The sequence below is a fragment of the Fukomys damarensis genome, unplaced genomic scaffold (assembly GCF_012274545.1).
Source record: "Fukomys damarensis isolate Sample0158 unplaced genomic scaffold, DMR_v1.0_HiC HiC_scaffold_18, whole genome shotgun sequence".
Taxonomy (NCBI): domain Eukaryota; kingdom Metazoa; phylum Chordata; class Mammalia; order Rodentia; family Bathyergidae; genus Fukomys; species Fukomys damarensis.
The window spans coordinates 49664468-49684896 of record NW_022900930.1 but is presented as its reverse complement, the minus strand read 5'-3'; the positions used below and the strand labels follow the sequence as shown (position 1 = coordinate 49684896).

At 42.2% G+C, this 20429-nt stretch overlaps 1 protein-coding gene across 1 annotated transcript in view; it reads right to left on the bottom strand.

The window, feature by feature from the left end:
* Nucleotides 1-2690: 2690 nt before the first annotated feature.
* The window catches only part of Mtmr9 (myotubularin related protein 9), a 41154-nt gene continuing 23415 nt past the window's right edge, over nucleotides 2691-20429 (bottom strand). The window contains exons 5-10 of the mRNA XM_010622787.2: nucleotides 18656-18873; nucleotides 14592-14753; nucleotides 11800-11941; nucleotides 9315-9535; nucleotides 6289-6440; nucleotides 2691-4021 (exon numbers count right to left, since the gene is read on the bottom strand). Coding sequence (XP_010621089.1) covers nucleotides 3858-4021; nucleotides 6289-6440; nucleotides 9315-9535; nucleotides 11800-11941; nucleotides 14592-14753; nucleotides 18656-18873 — 1059 coding nt within the window. The 3' untranslated portion in view covers nucleotides 2691-3857. The remainder of the gene's footprint in view (nucleotides 4022-6288; nucleotides 6441-9314; nucleotides 9536-11799; nucleotides 11942-14591; nucleotides 14754-18655; nucleotides 18874-20429) is intronic.

Below are 20429 nucleotides of genomic sequence, written 5' to 3'. Positions count from 1 at the left end.
TCTATATGGATTCTAAACAGTGGGATCCAGGGTGCCTTTGTGTAGAATAATTCACCTCTCCAAAGACAGGTGCATTTTAAAAGTGAACCATGACTGGCCTGACACACAGGGACAGTGTCGCACGACTCTTACCACAAATCACCAACACCACCCACCTTAGACTTGCGGCCAGGTGCCCCACAGGCTCAAACAGCCAGTAACTGTCTTTGGGAGGGACAGTGGAGTGTCCCAGGGAGCTGCTGCACTTTTCATTACACCAAACACAAACTACTGCTCTGCCTGCTCTTCAACACACCACACGTTAGGGTCCTAGACTTTAGATAATAAGTTCAGGACTTCTGAGACCTAACCCTGGACTTCAGATGGTCTCTTCTGGGACTACTGGCTTAAAGAAAGAAGATGCTGTTGTTGACAGTGGGTCATAAAGATTCTCTAAAGGTAAAAGTTTTATACACAAAAAGAAACATTAGCAAACTAATACTGAAAAGAAATTTAGCATTTCATATCATCTAACAATAAATTAAAAACATGGAGAAGTCCGTCTTTTAATGTTTTCTCTCTAGATGGTAAAAAACGGAAAATACCATTTGGCAATAACTTAAAATAAGCACTGGGGGGGACTTTTTTATGTTAAAGAAAAAGAAGGATGAGGGCAGGTAGTCTTGAGGTACAGCGCAAGCCTGCACCAGATGCACCAGGCCCCTTTGTTCCTGGGGAAGGTCAGAGCTCCCATTCTCTGTCCAGGAAACATTTTCCTCATGAAGAATGCTCATAATATCCTCATGGAGTTTTCATTTCTTAAATCTGGAAGTAGGTAAACATTAAAACCTCTGCCTTGGATTCCAGTCTGACAGTAAAAGAGCCCGATGACCCCACTCAACAGGGGCAATCAGAACAGCCATCGCTGAAACCAGAAAACCGCTGCAGTTATTTAAGCAGATTTTCAAAACGCAACAAAATGTTACTCCTATTTTTCATTTCAAGACACTAAATTACTGGTCAAATTTTCCCCACAGTATTGATTGATTTTTAAAATTTAATATAAACCAATTACCGACTGAATGCAGGACTAAAATCCCACTAAATTTCATCTTTTAAAATGAAATGAAACAAAATGAGATCCCACTTCTAAGTCAGGCCTCAAAGTTCAAATGCTTACAAATCCTTTATAAAGAAGTTTTAAAATCCTTTAGATGGGATTTTCAAGAATGTCTATCATGGTCCTCGCAAGGTTGATTAAATATTTTATAATATTGCTTTGACAGCCTCATTTTTCTTAGAAATAAAGTATATTTCATTTTAAACTATTGGATTTTATTTCTGTTTTTCTTCCCACTTAATAATTCTGACCAAACAGATACTTACTGAAAAGTCTCGAATCAAAAATGCTTCCAGTTTTATAATCAAATAGCTGTGTTCTTTTGGTTTTAAAAAATATATATCAATTTAAATCAAGGATCCTTGAATTTTGATAAGGGAGGATAGCAATCCTGTCTCTGTATTTTAAGAAAGGCCTTTGTGGGCTTAAGACCAACCCAAGCGCATACCAGGTCCACTGCACCAACAGAGAAGATGGCAGACACCTGGATTTGAGTGGCTCGCACCTGATTATTCCTCCCAGTCTATAGAGAATTTGCATTCTCCCTGATTCTGCGCCATTCTCTTCCTTAAAGTTCTTAAAGTTACAGTCATCAAAGGCAACTCTAAACCTTATGCTTAACAAGAATCTTCTCTTGAGTTTATCCATTTTATTGATTCTTCTCACTGAAGGGGAGCGTAATTTAATCGTATTATTAAACACCTTCAAATTATATTGATAATGCACTTTACAGTTCTCTTGAGTTTGGGGAAACTCTAGTATTTGCATCACGAAATGACCTAGTTGAAAGTGCACTGATACCAGAGTTGGTCTTTACAACCTGCAAACCAGCTTGAGGCTTAGACGACCCTTGCTTATAAGTTAATACTAAAATGCAAAGTTGTCAAAGAAGCAATGAATGTTGTCTCTATACAGGAAAGAAAAAGGAACTGGAACGCTATGCCATCACTGTCTCTGGCTCATGTGTCACTGTTCATCGGTGACAGGTGACACTCAAACATAGGAGCTCTCCGAGACTGAGCCTGATAAAGGCTCCTCTCACTGTGGCCGCCTAGAAGCCCCAATCCACAGGAGCAGTGGGAATCACTCCAAAGTATCACTATGGAGAAGAACCTCTAGGTGATTTTCCTTATGGGCCCACTAACTGAGAAAAAGAGTCCTTCTTCATGTGTGGCCTGGAGATAAAGGCAGGAGTAAAGAAAAGGGTCAGCTGCCAAACAAACAGGAGGCAATGGCAGCTCTTCACCCAACACAGACACAGGCAGAGCAAGGCAGAGCACCTCTTCTGCTCCTCCCCTCAGTCTTCTGCTAGGGTGTTAATGTCCCAGGATTTGTAACCATACCCAAGAAAGCCAGGAACAAAAATGAGTTTGGAGAAGAAGGCAGGCAAAGTTACCCTAAGAATCTGGCCTGCTGACGGCTGCCTACCCTCTGCCACAAGTCTCGGGAGCAAAGCACTGGCCACGAGCCAGGTTTCTGGACGTGGCTGTAGATTTTGTTAGGGTCAATTTTTTAAAGTTATATTTTGCTGGGGATTTAGCTCAGTGGCTCCGTTGCCTGCTTCTCAAGTGCAAGGTCCCAAGTTTGAACCCTGGTACCAAAAAAAATAAAACCCAAAACACCAAAAACAAAAAAAAATTTTTTTTAAATTTTTACCTCAAGAAGGAGCACTGAACCTGTACTAAATGCTGCAGGAATACATAGACCAGCAGATCACACACACGGCTGCTGTTGCTTGGTACTGAGATGCTTCCAGGACTCTGCAGTTTTAAACAGAGCTGCAAGGTATTCATAATCTTCCCCTGCTAAATCATATTTTCCTAACAGTAACGGACAAATCAGCCACTGAGACAAATTTGCAAGTTGCTCAAGCCAACATGAAAGTCTTAACCTTAGTATCAGTAAACTCTTAGAACACTTAAAAATCAAGTAAAATACACACACACATACTTACAAACCAATTCAGGAAGAACTCAGGAGGGTAGTGCAGCTCTGGTTTAAGGGAACCATATTTGTAGCTTAATTGTAACAACCCTATTTTAAGTGACAGTTTCATTTTACACTTGACACATAGTTTATATGTATGGCCCCAAACTGAAAAACCAATTCAACAGTAACAGTTCTCTACCAGTAACAAATCCCCCGATTCTATATTGCACATACTTTTAGTGTTTTCTCCAAATAGAAATGTTAACTCTTGTATCAGAGAGCCATACCAGTTGCCCTTGTAGAAGGAATTTACCTTAAGTGTTCCAGTTCCCCCTTCTTCATAAACAAGAATGAGAATGAATTCAGCTTTGTTCATCATCCCAAAACCGTTTTAAAGAGATGGTTATATCTTAAAAAAGATAATGGAAATGCATGTTAAACACAAAGGTCTGGGTTTATCCACCATCTTAGCTTTGAAAGACATTTCTACACTGAGTGCACACAAGCCTGACCTTTCTTAACCAACCATTGCCTAAAGAGAGTCTTGTGTCCTGTATTGGGCTGGAGCACGGCGTGGAGAGCGGCCGCGGAGGAAGCTCGGTGAAATGGCCTGTGACAAGGAGCATTCACTAGGTCACAGATCGCACGTAAAAGTAAATGATGACTAGCACCTCCGTCCTGCTCTTAAAGCAAAGGGCCCAGCGGGCCACATGAAACAGATGCGGCTGCAGTGAGTTCTGTCCCACGGTATGGAGAAAGCCCTGCCTGACATCAGAGGGCCCCAAGGGAAGCCGGAAGTTCCGGGCTTCCACAAGGCTGGGCGCTGCGCTCAGGGGCTTTGCCGCGGCCTGTCCTCTGTCTCCAGCTCAGCCAGCTGCCTCCGCAGGACGTTGACCTTGGCTTGCAACTCCTTGTTATACTCGATGATGTTCACCATCTCCTCATATGCTTCATCCTGATACTTCGAGGATCTGTTCCACCGCAGGAAAATTCCTACGAATCCAGAGGGAGACAGATACATTCCACGGATCACCTTGTTAGTACGGGATACAGAATTCCATGTATCATGCTGTGCACTTTTCCCTTTCCTCCCCCCACAACTCACCCTGAGTGCTGAAAGGATCCAATTAAATACAGTACCAATATTTTTATATAGTACATGTTCATTAATTCCTCATAAAATTCCACAAAATTATCAAATAAATCAAAATACTGTTCTGTCATACAGTGTGAAAAAGAAGCTGCCATTTACAATGCCGTAAACTTTCCAGCTCCACGAGAGAGAGTACTTGTTTTTTGTTTGTTTGTTTGTTTTTTTGAGACAGGGTCTCACTGTGTAGATGAGACTGACCTGGAACTCACTATGTAGCCCAGGCTGGTCTCGAACTCACAGCGATCCTCCTGCCTCAGCTTCCCAAGTGCTGGGATTACAGGCGTGCGCCACCATGCTCGGCTTGTATATGTTTAATACAGATATGAGTTTAAAACATATTTTAGATCCACGTTGGTTGAATCCATGCATGTGGAACCCACAGATATGGAGGCTGACTGCTTAAAGGTTAACTGACTTGGTTTTTCTATTACATGATTATTCTATTTTTCAATACAGAAATTGCTATTAATGCTTAATTATGGTGTAAATATGAATAGCAGAAAGTCTTAAAAGGCCAGATTGCAGCCGGGCATTGTGATGCACACCTGTAATCTCAGCACTCAGGAAGCTGAGGCAGGAGGATCATCATGAGTTCTAGGCCAGCCTGGACTACATAGCGAGATCCTTTCTCAACAAAACAAACAAAAAGGCCAAAGAGTACATACATGAAATGTATGTATGTATCTACTCTAAGATTTCCTTACATAGAATTCCTCCCAGCCTCAAGTTTCAGAGGCACTGACTAAAGAATTACAGAATCTGTTAACGGCACGGTAGGAATTCATCCACATAATAAAGTTTCCTTTCTGTCATTTGATGTAAAAGTCCCAGTGAGTCTGGTAAAACTAGTTAGTTGGCCATGCAGCTCCCAGATTTGGCTTCCCCAGGCAGCCAGCCTCTGTGATGGAACAGAGTGTGCCGGGCGTCTTCACACAGCGTAAGAGACCACTCACTCTGTACCCGTGACCGTGTACGACAATCAGGAAGGGAAGCAAGGCTCAGTTCTGCTTCAAGCAGCGACATGGGCTTCACAAAATCAATGCAGGGGCTGCGGAGCTGCTTCCCTCCCTCTTCTGACAGCTGGGCGGTGGACGGACCCGAGCCACGGCCAGGGAAGCCGGCAATGCAGATTCTCAGGCCGAGAGGGACAAGGCGTCCGCTGGCATCCAGAGAAGTGGCAGAAACAGGCCCAGAAAGCAAGGCAGCCAGAGAGCCTTTCCACACAATGGCAGAAGAGTGCTCTCCTGTGAGCCTCCCCGCCGCAGGGGGATACGGGGCAACAGTCGCTCCATGGGCAGACGACACCACCACACAGTCACCTGCACTTCACCTGACTTGATACACATACAAGTAAAGCTCTGCTCGCTGACCTCAAAATGATTACACAGAAATTACATAATTCTGTATAGTCTTTGTTTAAAGAACAGCTAATATATTTTAAGTTTGGTAACTTTTTTTTTTGAGACAAGTTCTCTCTACGTAGACCAGGCTGGCCTCAAACCTGCAGTGATCCTCCTGCCTCAGCCTGCCTAGTGCTGCGATCATAGGTCTAAACCACTGTGCCTGGCAGGTAACTTTTTAAAACAGGCTTTGCTACTTAGGATAAGCTTCAGTAGTGTGAGAAATTAGGATAATTTAAAACTCTACATTGGCTACTGTTCCGTACGAACGATGAGATAGCTGACAATTCTGCACCAATGATATTCTGTGTCTGTTCCTAGACTCACTGGAATGGCAGGGCATGTAAGCATGTGATAGCATTTAACATGGGGACCTACTCCAGCGACGGCTTTGTAAGGAAAACACAAACCCTCTCTGAGGAGCTTGCAATTTATGTTTCAACTACCCATCAACTCTCTTATGCGAAAAGTAACATGCTAGCTGGGCATGGCGGCATATGCCTGTAATCCCAGCGCTTAAGGAGGCTGAAGCAGGAGAATCCCAAATTTAGGTCCAGAGTGGGCAACTTAACAACTGTGGGAAACCCTGTCTCCTGTTTCAATATAAAAAAAGAAAGGGCTGGGAAAGGAGCGGTAGAACAAGCCCACACTGAGGGCAGGGCGAACCCTGCCTGCAGAGCAGAGTTCGGGGCTCAGTGGGGCGGTACCTTCCCACAGCTGCAGGCTCTGCGGGGCCACCGAAGGCCAGATGACCAGGTTGTTGGCCTCGAACAGCGGGTTGGTGAACTGACTCAGCTCGCTGGGCCGGTTGACCCAGGACCACAATGACATCGTCTTCTGCTGCAGCTTCAGCTTGCACCTGCTCAAGAAAGAAAACTGCCGTTCATGTGGTGGATACGACACCTGCACATCGGCCTCTCGATTAAGCTCCCTGGACTGGTGCACTTCTTTTCTGGGGGACCAAATACAAAGCACAAGAGTTTTAGCAGAGAAACCAAGTGCTGTAAAATATTTGTCAGTCATCCTTAAAACTCTCACCAACTACAAACACAGAGGCTGCCTTACAGGTGATGATAGATCTTAATCTAGAGCAGGGCTGGCAAATCTATGGTACGTGTGCCACAGCGGGCCGTTTTTCGTTTTGTTTTTCCCATACTGGGGATCGAACTCAGGACCTTAGGCTTGAGAGGCAGGCATAGACATCGAGCTAAATCCTTGGCCCCTACAGGGGGCTGTTTGTATCACTTAGCACTCTAAAAGGTTCCACATCATGAATAGAGAGAATATCCAAAAGGCTTTTGTTGGATATTGTGTTTTAATTTAAAATAGCTCATTATAAAAAGCTTTCTAACTTTTGTTTCTGAGATGACTAGTGGAGAGTCACACAAATTATATGCATCTTCTTAAAGATGGAAGTTGAAGAAATCTCAAAACATTTTTGAGACTTTCTTAGCTTTTAGGAAAAATAAATGCCATATGAAACATAAACTGTCAAAGGTTAAAAATACATCTTAGTGTGAAGATGAATTTAATCTACATCCCTGAATAATGAACTACGTTCATAGTAATCCTGATAATAAACTGTAAAAGTCTTTGTCACAGAATAAGCTATTGGGAAGGAAAGTGGACTGTGGACTGTCATATTTTAGAAAAAGTAAATTTTAACAAAGATCGAAAGGTTGCCTGTGGTGAATCTTATATTAAATAAAAACGTACCACATTAAATTTTCACAGGATTCTGTTTAAACAGAAGTCTTCCTGGAGTCAGTTTTTTTCCCCAGAAATAATTTATGTATAGGCTGCACCCAGGCCCATCCCCTCCTCGCTCCTTCCTCATCATGAGCTGACAGACTGGTCTGTTCCAGCACAGCCTCCTGTGTCACCCCCACCCTGACACAGGACACCGTGAGCCAGTCAGGGACGGCCCAGAAACCTCAAGGCAAAAGAACCCTTTTCTCTTCATAAGTTAATTACTGGAAACCTTGGCCATCGCTTCTGTTCACAAACAATTTGGTTCACAAACAAAAGAGTTCAGCGAAACTTTGCTTCCCTTCACAAGCTGCACATGGGTGACAAACATGACAAGGCCATCTTCCCCACACAAACAAATGCAGCCATCTTCTCCAAAGCTGTAAACCAAATTAAATTGTAAGCCAAGGTCACTGTAATGGTTACAGTGCGGGAAGCCAACTGACAGGTGGACAGGTTCACGGTTCCCTCACACTCAGAGGAAGCAGTGTGCCAGCAAGGGTACGTCTGAAAGCATTCCTCAAAAATCAGGAATAAGAAAAGGCCACTTCTGTTCAACACAGTACTTGAAGTGTCAGCCACAGCCATTAGGCAAGAGAAAGAAAGGGCAGAGAAACAAGTAAAGATGGAAGAAGTCAAATTACTCCTGTTTGCAGATGCTATAATCCTTTCTACAAGACTCTTAAAAACACCAGAAAAATTTTAGATCTGCTGAACAGATTCAGCAAAGTGGAAGGATATAAGATCAACATAGAAAGGTCGATAGCCTTTCTACACAGCAATAATGAACCTGCTCAGAAAGAAATCAAGAAGACAATTCCATTCACAGGAGCAAAAACAAAACAAAACAAATTTTAGGAATAAACCTAATCAAGGAAGTTAAAGACCTCTGCAATGAAAATTAGAGAACACTGAAAAAAAAAAAAATGAAGACACTACAAGATGGAAAGCCCTCCATGCTCATGGATAGGCAGAATTAATATTGCTAAAATGGGCGTATTACCAAAGGAAATCCACAGAGTCAGTGCAATCCTCATGAAGACACCAGTGCCATATTTCACAGAACTAGAAAAAACAACACTAAAATGTATATGGAAGCACAAAAGACCTAGAATAGCCAAAGCAGTCCTAAGCAAAAAGAACGGGGCTGGAGGGATCAAAATCTCCAATTTCAAAATACACTACAAAGCCACGGGAACTCATGGTATGAGCACAAAAACAGAAACAAGGAATAGACCAAGGGAACAGAAGACCCATAAACCCACACAACTACAGCCATCCGACCGCTGGCAAGGGGGGCCAAAGTGAATCTTGGAGAAAGCTCTTTTCAAATGGTGCAGAGAGGACTGGATTTCCTTATGTGGAAATGGAAACTAGAACATTCTCTCAACCAATTCAAAATTCAAAATTCTCAAAACCAATTCAAAATTGACCAAAGACCGGAAACTTTGAAAATCCTACAAGAAAACAGGGAACAATTAAAATCGTAGGTACAGGCAAAGACTTCCTCCACCAGTACAGGAGAAAAGAGCAAGAATCCACAAATGGGACTACTTGAAATTAAAAGGCTTCTGCACAGCAAATGGGAAAATCAACAGAATAAAAAGACAGCTTATAGAATAGGGGATCAGGCTAAAGAGTACAAGCAAATACTGCACAGATTCTATATATTATATAGATTAATTTGGTGCATATCTATAAAACATGTGTTTTTGTTTTTTGCTTCTTTGCAGTGCTGGGGATGGAACCCAGGGCCTCACACAGCATGTGCTTACGTCCAGTCCCTGATTTTGACCTAAAAGAATAAAGTCAAGGGTACCCTCTCCTCCAGAATGAGATTGGCTTATAATAAGGCTATAGTTCATGTAATTTAATTCATGCCTCACTGTAGTGTCTACCTTCATATAAGTAACATTAGCACAGACTCACATCTAAAGCCACTGAAGTTAATCATAAAATGTCCCTATGTGAGCAGTGTACCCACCTTTCACCTTCATTGTTGCCCAGAAAAGTTCCAAACTGGGAGGCACAAGCGTGCTCAAAGAGCACGATGAGGAAACGCTCATTAAACTCAAAGGAGCACGGGAACTGACGGAGTATCTGCCACACACAGTCCAAGAAGAGAAGAAACACAGGCGCCTCCCACTTCTGCTTGCTGCTGCAGTAGGCTGACTGCGCACAGCGCTGCTGGAACGGGTGACCGGCCTAGGGGAGAAGAGGGAGACGTGACTGTCGCACCCCAGGAGGCTACCGCGCAGCGCACGCCACAGACTCCACGTCACAGCGTTACGATGACACCGTGCTAACTGGAGCATCACAGCACAGGGCAGCTCCTGCTCAGATGAATTACTTCTTGGTTTACAATGAGTACTTTCGGCCGGGTGTGGTGGTACACGCCTGTAATTCCAGCACTCGGGAGGCTGAGGCAGGAGGATGCTGTGACTGTGAGTTCGAGACCAGCCGGAACTACATAGTGAGTTCCAGGTCAGTCTCACTACATAGTGAGACCCTGCCCCACAAAACAAACAAACAAACAAACAAACAAAAAAACAATGAGTACTTTCAGCAACTAAGGAAAAAGACCAGTTCCGGATCCTTGCCCGGGCTGTGCAGTCAAGACTGCCTCTGGTCCAGGAGTGAAAGAGTAGAGAACGTAACAAATGATAAAGGTGTAAAAACAAACCTTCGAGATCTGTAAAATTTGGAGTAGGGTCAAAGAACATAAGCTCTTGGGTATAAAACAAAGAACAACCATCACCTGTACTCATCAGGAGCCATCTGCACTGCGAGCTACAAGCTACGTCACCCTCATCACGAACACAGACAATCACGGTGCTTGGCAGGCCAACTGCATGAGCCAGTTTGGGGATCAAAGGAAGAGATCTTAAAGAATACTGGACTTTTGTATTAGAGATAAAGTTGTCCTTAATTATCGTCTTCTTGCCCTTCAAAGCCGCAAGAGACTACACCTTCCACTTCAAGTAAATTTACGCGCCCAGAACCCAAATACGGAGCCTGCCACGAGTCACTCTCAGCCCACAGGCCTGCTTTGTCCCTGAGGCCTTATTCTACTTACTTGGACAGATAGAGCCCTGACAAGTCTCTAGTGGCTAATGGATGCAGATCTGGACAAGTATGAAATGGGATATATAATTAGGTCAAGCACACTCTACTATTTTTCTACTATGGATCATGAGAAATGCAGCTGAGTGGACGTGCACCAGACACGGAAGGCAGATGGGGTAGATCTGACAGCACTAACACAAGCAACTCTGCATCAGACTGGAGGGGCCAGAAGTGGACATATCTATCTCCCAACGTATATCTGCACATTTGCTTTTAATCACAATCATTTACTGAGTTACAAAGTGAAAATACACTCCTAAGTTAATCTGTGACTTGGAGTACTTCAATCTATGTTTATTTTAGTAGTCATGCAGCAGTATATGACAGAACCATGCTGTCCTAGGGATGAAGAGCTGACAGGGCACCTGACACTGCTCTTGTGTGTGTGCGGGGGTGTGGGTACCAGTCCAGGAAACAGGATGTGAAGGGAAGGGATCAATGTCATCCGTGAAGGAAACTAAGGTCTCAAAGACTTTAGGACAGCGGTGATATTTAGCCGGATCTTAAGGGATGACAAGGACTTTACCTGCTTAGGGACAGAAGAGGATGCACATGAGGAGTGAAGGGCAGCACGTGCTTAGGTACATGTGGTTACAGCCCCTGCCCACCCTGCCCTTTCCCGACTAGCTAACCCCATCAACACTAAGCTCCTTGGAGACAGACTATGTTTTACATTCTTCATATTTCTTCCATATGTAACAAGGGATGGGTAACCCTCGCCTAAAATGCTTGGGACCAGAAGTGCTATGCAGTTCAGATTGTTTTGGTATCTTGGAATATGTTCATATACATAATGAGGTATCTTGGGGATGAGACCCAAGCCTCGACACAAATTAAAAGGCAGCCCAGCAATGGAAGGAATCAGCAGAATAAAAAGATAGCTTACAGAATGGGAGATCAGGCTAGCGAGTGTGAACAAATAAATACTTTAAAGCATTTGCAATTCCTTAAGTTTCTTCTATGCTTTATACATAGAACCCGAAGGTGACGTTGCACAATGTCTGCCGTGCACTGGCATGTGACTGTAACATGGCACGTGAGGTCAAGCACTGGCTCTCAGAGAACTTCAGATTTCAGAGCATTCTGCATTTTCAGAGCAGGGATGCTCAGCCTGAACAGCTAACAGAAGGCTTGCAAGTGGACGAGGTGCTAAATATAAGCAAAGAGAAATCTAGAAATTGAGAGGCAGTGAAGTTTACAAACATGTAACAATGGAAAGAGAATTTACTGGCCCACTGAAAATTAAACATAGAATTTAAAATTTCATGCATGATGGCAGCTGCTGCAAGCAGGACAGCAGCACCAGTGACCGCAGCTCCTCTCCCATCAGTAGCTCCCCTCACCTGGAGCCACTCTCTCTCCACCAGGGCCTCAAAGCCCCGGATGGTTCTGCTCCTTGGGTCCAAGATGATCTGGGCCAGGGAGGTCACCTGCAGAGTGGAGTCTGTTCCTTCCGTCCCATGGATCAGTATGGATGCACCTTCCCTGGTAGGAAAATCCAGGGCACAAGTGGGACACCGTCAATGACCTCTGTTCAAGAAAGCATTTATCGAGTGTGGTGTTTCAGGCCCCTGCATCTCTCCTGTCCTTCAGGGGCTGGAGTCTAAGCAAGGCTCTGGGTGGATGAGAGGTTTTCTTGGGAAAAGATAACACTAGTGACCCCCAATCTTACATGGTAGAAATCTCATTCATAGGAATAGCTATTCTACTGCTAAGCGATCTTTTTTACTCTATCACCTGCTGGAAAATAAAGCTTTCATGACATTGTTTGCCTTTGATTCCGAAGACAGAAATGATTTATTGACTAAGTGAACATTTCCCAACAGTGATAAAATGTGAGTCAAACATGCAATTTAAAAATTTTCAAGTTATTACATAAAAATTAAAAAGTGATATTTTAATGCATTTTATTTAACTTAGCATATTAAAAATATTTCAACATGCAATAAATATAAAATTATTTCTGAGATCAAAAAATCTCATGCAGTTACAACAAATTTCACAGCACTTTTCTGCTCAATTTTCTATCCCTTGAAAAATCAGTCAAAAGCAGTTTTTGTGAGAGCAGGCACTTAACTTTTTTGCCTTACTAGTTGAGTAAAGCCTTTCTCATCAAACCTACAAACACCCACTAAAATTATTTTCCATCAGCTGGCTAAAATGATGCCTTCATAAACTGTAATGGATCTAAGAAAAAAGTCCTAAACAACACTTTTAGAAACATGGGAACAGAAACAAAACAAAACAAAACAAAAAGTCAATCTAGAAGTTAGTGGCAATGACACCACTGTCCTACAAGACTCGAGGACCCAAGGCCCACTGTTCTGCAGAGAATGGAAGAAAACACTGAGGGAGATTAACTGCAGTCCTCATTCTCTTGTTCTACCCTTTTTATTGAAAAACAGTAAAGAAATTTTTGGAAAGGAGAAATTTCATGTTTGATAACTACTGTCAATTTTTCCCATGTGCATATATACTTTACATAGTTAGAAAGTAATTCCTATATTAATGACTGCATAATATTCTACTATTAAGTGATGAACTATAATTTTCTTAATCCCGTAGTTGGATATTTAGGATATAGAAAAAAACAATTTTTACTACAAAGTAAAAGATGTACTTAATTTGCTTTTTGTCTTCTGCTAAATTACTTGGGAGTTATTAATTGGAAAATAACAGACTCCCCAAAGTTCACAGAAGGTTAGTGATTCTACTCTTAGGGTAAAATCTAATGACCACACTAACGAGAGTGAGCAAATAAAGTTTCTCTATATGGCTTACCCTGAATTTAATTAATTTAAGGTCTGCTTTTACAGTTTTAGCAATTAATTATTAGGCCAAAATTTTATGAAGGTATAAATAACAAGCTAATGTGTATCAGAAATTTTCAGGGAACCCTAAGCCAAGTGGAAGTCCCCACTTGCTGAAGGTGGCCAGCCCAAACTCAATACAGCTATGGGGTCTCCCTGATCTGTATCATCTTGTTATTGTAGCTGAAAAAGTAGACAAGGTGATGATGCATGTTTATTACAATTTGCATTGCATAAGAAGACAGAAACCTCTCACTCATAATGTAAGGAGAAATCCAGTAGATTTAGGCGATAAAAACAAAGCCCTCAATAGTAGCACGTCATCATTCTGCATTATTGATCTGTCTCCTACAGAACCTCAACCTTTAATTTCCACATTTCACTGGCTAAATGAGTTGTAGCTAACCCTGAAACAACAGTGACAGGGGCAATCCTGACCCCATGATCTCTTCCTGTCCTTCCTGCTGTGGCTAACTTACCTTGGGGTCTTACACAGTCCAGTGCATCATCAGTTTCTCTCTGGCCATGAAATATTGCACACATATCTCCCCACTGTGGAGGCACCAATAAGATGAGACGAAGTCTCAAAGAAAAGTGCTACCTGACTAGGTAGTGACAATACTTATACCCATCTACAGTTTCAGTGGAAATCCCCTTCTTAAAAAGGGCATTCAAAGCTTCTGCAATAATTTCTACCACGCCTTCTGCCTCTGTTCGTCTTCTGCCTCAAGTCTTAAGGATTTGCAACCTTTACCTGAGTGAACAAACTAAAATTACTTCATATTCTTCACATCCTGTTTTCTCAACTTGAGATCCAGATATCGGGCCAGGGATAAAAAACAAAACAAAACAAAACAACCCACCAGACATAACCACATGTCAAGGGGATTGTAATAATGTATCTGAGCGATGGGAGAAGACCTTGTTACTGTGTAACAAAACCACATCTCCTTTCTATGGGGCAAGAATATGGAGATAAGTTAAGTTCTTTGAGAAGAAATAAAACTTCCTTTAATTCTTGTTCAGTGTAAGGAATGGAAAATTGGTGAATTCACAATTTAAGGATTTTACGAGAAGAAATAGGTCCTTTAGTAACTTTAAAAAATCGTGTCACAGAGGACATGTGTATATATGTGGTTCGTTCATTAACAGACATTAATTCTCCATAAATGCCAGACTCTATGCATTCCCTCAGTAACCGAACGGTATTCACTCGCTTACACAGAAATTGTTAAAGTGGCCTGAACACAGCTACACTGTAGGCACAGACCACAGCCACGTGTCTGGGTGAAAAGGAACCCTGCTGAGAAAGGCCAGGGCGGTACCTGTCGATACACTGCGCTGCCAGGCAGGCGGTCGTCAGGATCTCTTTGACGTGGGTCAGCCAGTTGGAGGCCTCCAGCTTACTGAGCCAGCGGTCCATGTTATGCGTTTGGTCGTTACAGGCTTCCACGAGTTTGATTAAGCTCTCCTGAAGAACGTGGTATCTTTTAAAAACAAGAAGGGAAAGCAAAAGAGAAAAAAAGAAAACATGAAATAGAAGATACCTACAGGCACTGGTAGTTCAACACAGTGTATCACTACTCAGGAAACCGGAGACTAATCACTGAAAAATGAACAAAGGCTGCAGCAAAGATGCCTCAAGTGACTGTCACAGCCAGGTGTCCACCTGCATAGCTGAGATGCAGCTCACACACAGCCCGCAGCCCGCCGGGCCCAGGCAGAGCGGCACTCACCGCTCAAGCCCACCTCGTCCTCCGCAGGGCTCCCCACAACCCCAGCCTTCCTTCCGGGGCATCTGTTTAAAGTGAAACCCGCGATGATTTAGGTGAAACAAACAGGATGAGAAAATGGCTGGGTACAGGGAGAAATTCAACCTTGGAGCTTTTCTGTTTAGGAAGATTATATGCAGCAAATCTGCTCCATCTGTTTGTCAGCCCCTGATCTGCAGTTGGAGGAGCAGACGTGGTGGTGATGGATCTCAGAGTCAAAGCGGAGAAAGACTGCTATTTATTTACTAAAACCTGTCCCGGGTGTCCAAGAGAAGTTTTGTTTTTATTTTGGGTTTTTTTTCTTTTTTTCTTACCTTATAAGATACCATGAGAGTTAGTCTTTTAAAAAGATAATCAAAATTGAGAAACATATAGCTAGACTGAATTTTTAAAAAGACAGAAGACTCAAATGAGAAGTGAAAAAAGAAACATTACAACTGATAACACAGAAATACAAAGGATGTAAGAGACTTCTATGAAAAATTATACAACAACAAATTGGGTAACCTAGGAAGAAATGGATGAATTCCTAGAAGCCCAGAATCTACCAAGAATGAATCATGAAGAGATAGAAAATCTGAACATACCAATAATGAGTAGATTGAATCAGTAATTTAAAGAAAAACTCCTCTCAAAGAGAAGATGGTACGTTCATGACTGCAATCTACCAAACATTTAAAGAATTAATACCAACTCTTCTCAAAGTCTTCCCAAAAACTGAAGAGGAGGGAATGCTTCCAAATTCATTTACTAGACCAGCACTGCCCTGATACCAAAGGCAGACGCTCACATTATCACAAGCCAATGTAAACGATGCACACAGATGCAACAGTCATCAACAAAGCACCAGCAAACCAAATCCAACTGAACAGTAAAAGGATTATGACCATGATCACGTGGGATTTATCCTTCCTATGCAAGGATGATTCAACATACAGAAAAATGTCATAAACCATATGATAGAATGAAAGCAAAAAAGTGGTCATCTCAATAGATATAGAAAATGAGTTGACAAAATTCAGCATCCTCTCACGAACACACATCAACCCAGTAAAGACAAATCCACAGTCAATGTCACACTCAACAGCAAAGAGGTGAAAGCTTTTCCTGCTCTCACTACTTCTACTCAGTAATGTACCGAAGTCCTAGCCAGAGCAACTGGGTAACAGAAAGAAAGAAAAAACATACAAGTAATGAAGGAGAAGTTAAATGGCCTGTTTGCAAATGACATGATCTTATATATAGAAAACTAAACACTACACACACACACACACACACACACACACACACACACCACACCCCTGCTAGAAATAACAAATGAATTCAGAAAAGTTGCAAAATACAAATCTACATATAAAAATCATGAGCATCCCTATATAATAACAATGAACTACCCGAAAAAGAAATCGCAAAAATCCCACTTACAATAGTAATGCAAGGAATAAATAAAATACTTGGGAGTAATGTAACCAAGATAGTGAAAGACTTACACACTGAAACTATAAACCACTAAAAAAAATTGAAGGACACAAATAAATTGAAAGGCATCTTGTGTTCATGGGTTGAAAACATATTATTAAAATACCCATACTATCCAAAGCAATCTACAAATTCAGCAAACTCTCAAACAAAATTCCAATGAGTCTTCAAAGAAATAGAATAAAATCCTAAAATGTGTATGGGACTACACACACACAAAAAAATAACCAAAGCAATCTTGAGTAAAAGTAATAAAGCTGAGAGTACCACACTAGCTGATTTTAAAATATACTACAAAGCTACAGTGATCGAAATCACATGGTAATGGCATTAAAACAGACATATCAACCATAGGAATAAAACAGAGATCCCAGAAATAAATCCACACCCTTACAGTCCAGTGATCTTTGAAACAGGTGACAAGAACACACATTGAGAAAAGGACAGGTCTTTTAAAATAAATAATGGTAACAAAGAAGCTAAATCACAACCTTACATAATATACAAAACCAACCCAAAATAGGTTAGAGACTTGAAGGTAAGACATGAAACTGTAATACCATTAGAAGAAAACATATGGGGAAAACTGCCTGACATTATTCTGGACAAAGATTGTTTGGATATGTCAAAAGCAAGCACAAGCAACAAAAGCAAAAAAATAGGCTTCTGAAGAGCAAAGGAAACGATCAAGAGGGTAAAGAAAACACTTGCAGAAAGGGAGAAAATAGAATACATTAAATAAGGAATAAACATCCAAACTATATAAAGGACTCAAAACAACTCAATAGTAAGAAAACAACATAAAAAAGGGGGCAGAGTACCTGAAATTGACATTTCTCAAAAGAAGACAAACATGGTTAATCGGTACATCAAAAGATACTCAGCATAGTTAATTATCTGGGAAATGTAAATTAAAGCCACAACAAGATATCACCTTCTGCCTAATTAGAACAGCTATTATCAAAAAGATAAGTGTTGGTCTAGAGGAGATTTAGCTCAGTAGTTCGGCCTCCTGACTCAAAAGCACAAGGTCCCAAGTTCAATCCCCGGTACCAAAAAAAAAAGGTGTTGGTAAAGGATGTGGAGAACAGGGACTCCTTACTGTCTGCAGGAGTACCAACTAGTACAACCACTAGGGAAAACTGTTTGACAGTTCCCAATACACCAAAAAATAGAATTTCCATGCGAGCAAGCAATCCCACTTCTGGGTATACCCAAGGGGGAAGGAAAGAGGATCTCAAACAGGCATCGTACTCCCAAGGTCACCGTGGTATTATTTGCAAGAGCGAACATATGCAGTCAATCTAAGCATCCATCAACAGATGAACGGGGAAAGAAAATGGAGTACATATCTGCACTGGAATCTTAACGCAGCCTTAACAGAGAAGGAAAGTGTGCCATTTGCAACTACACAGACAGGCCTGGAAGATGTTGGAGTTAGTGAAGTAAGCCAGAAGCAGAAAGGTAAATACTGCACAGTCACACTTTTATGTGGGATCTACAAAGACAAACTCAGAGAAGCAGAAAGTAGAATGGTGGTTACCAGGGAAGGGGGCAGGCATGGAGGCGGGCAAGTGTTGGTCGAAGGGTACAAAGCTGCAGTCCCTCAGGAGTGCGTTCTGGAGCTGGGTCTACAGCATGGTGACTACAGCTAGAAATAATGTACCATGTACCTGAAAACTGCTAAGGCCTGGCATGGGCGGGCACGCCTGTAATTTCAGCACTTGGGAAGTTAAGGCAGGAGGGCCACCGTGAGTTGGAGGCCAGCCTGGGGTATATAGTAAGTCCAGGGCCAGCATGAACTACCTAGTAAGACCGTCTCAAAAAAAGAAAGAAAGAAAGTAGATCTTAGATGTTCTCACTCCAAAAAATAAGTATGTGAGATGGTGCACTTTTATGAGATTGTTTTATTCATTGCACAATGTAGAGGCTGTCAAAACTGCACATTAATTGCCATAATATATGCAATTGTTGTCAATTAAGCCTAAATAGAGCTGACCCCCCCAAAAAACAATGAGAGTTAGCCAGCCAATTACTGACCCCAAACGAATATGCAGGTCTCACTTGTGATGTCTGTACCCTAAGGACACGTTCACTGCTATTGGTTTCCAGGGGAGTCAGGTCATCTCTCGTCTCACCTCTCGATGGATTTGTGAATCCTCCGCCACTGGGGGTAATGAGCTTCCTGCTCAAAGCCGCCTCCTTTGGCTCTAGCTTGCTGGGCCACGTTTAGAGACCTGGTATCAATGATGTAGCCACGCTTGCCTGCCCTGAGGGTAGCATTTATCAACTTCTCGTCTTCCTTGCACCTTCTCCCATTTGTACCAGTGAGTGGCTGGCCGCTCCGCATAATTACCTAGAAGCACAATATTCAGACAGTTTAATAACAGTGGCTGTTTAAAGTTCTGAAAACAGGGCCAGAGATTTAGCTCAGTGGTTCTGCTGCCTGCTTCGTAAGCACGAAGACCCAAGTTCAATCCCCGGTACCTGCCCACTCCCCCACAAAAGTTCTGAAAACAGAAAGGGGAATAGAAAATCTTGAAAACAATTTGGAATAGATCTTTACAGGAAGAAATCTTTAAACACAGTAACAACAGTTAATTTTCACTTTTCCACAATTTTTCATCTTGCTATCTCAAGTACCAAGAAAATTATATTCCGTCTTTAAGAAGAAATATAATTCAGCTAGGCCACGAATGGAAACAACTGGTAGGCCTGGCCCTGTAATGAAGATAGTGATGCCTTGATTTTGTGGGAGAGTAAACTATCCCACTCCAAATAAACTGCAGACCTCTGTGTACATAGAAATGGCTCTGAAAAGTCATCTGTTGGCCAAGTGCAATGTCACACACCTGAATCCCAGCTACTTTGGTGGCTGAGGCAGGAGGATGGTAAGTTTAAGGCGAGGCTGGGCAATTTAGGGAGATCCTGTCTCAAAGTAAGTTTTAAAAAGGCCTGGGGATATGGCTCTGTGACAGAGTGCAAGGCCCTAGGTTCAATTCCCAGTATGTGGAGAAACCTGTAAAAAGCTGACCCTTTCTCTGTAAAAAGAAATGTCTGTCCACCATCAGTGAACACAGTGATACAGGCAGGGGCTTTTTAGTGGGTGCCCCTGCCAGCCCCCTTCTGCCTCGAAGCAGGAGGGGCCTGACAGCTGGCACAGAGAGAGGTGGCCACAGGTGGCTGTCACCTGGGAGACTTCCCCTCATACGAGCCAACCCTGCTTGCAGTGTCCACCCTCCAACCTCCCCCAGTCTAGCTGCATCCGTCCCCAGAAGCCTACGCCTTCTCCGTTGTGCTCCACCTAAGGCTCAGCCACCTTGCAGCTCTGGGAGCCTCACATGACTGTGCTCAGGCAGATGACAACATTTCTAAGTTGTTTTCATTTCATTATTTGACAAACATCAACAAACCTTCAGGAAAAACAGTAAGTGTAAGACTTCCCTCCAATCTCAACTGCATATACATAGGGTTGGTTGTTTTTTACAAGGATTATAAAGATAAAAGGCTCCAAGCACAAAATCAGAAGGTCAGATGGGGAATAATTTTCAGTTTCTGGAAACCTGTTTGTCTGGTACTTATTCTTCAGTGACTGACCCTCTACCATCCTTCCCTGTATTCTAGGACTTAACCACTCATCTCCAAGGACCACCAGCTACACATTTTTAAAGGTTTGCTTTCAAAATTTTTCCCAAGAAATCAGTATCTCTCATATTAATCTCTTCCCTGGTGAATGGTTCAGTTATTTCAAAGCAGCAGATCTGTAAAAATGTTTACCCTAAATATCCTTTTTTGCATATCATCAAGGGGAAAGGAAAATAGAAGACAGCTGTAATTAGCCATGAATTCGTTATTAGTCTCAAAACGAGAGGCAGAATTTACTGACTGGGAGAAAATGAGAAGGGAAAGTAA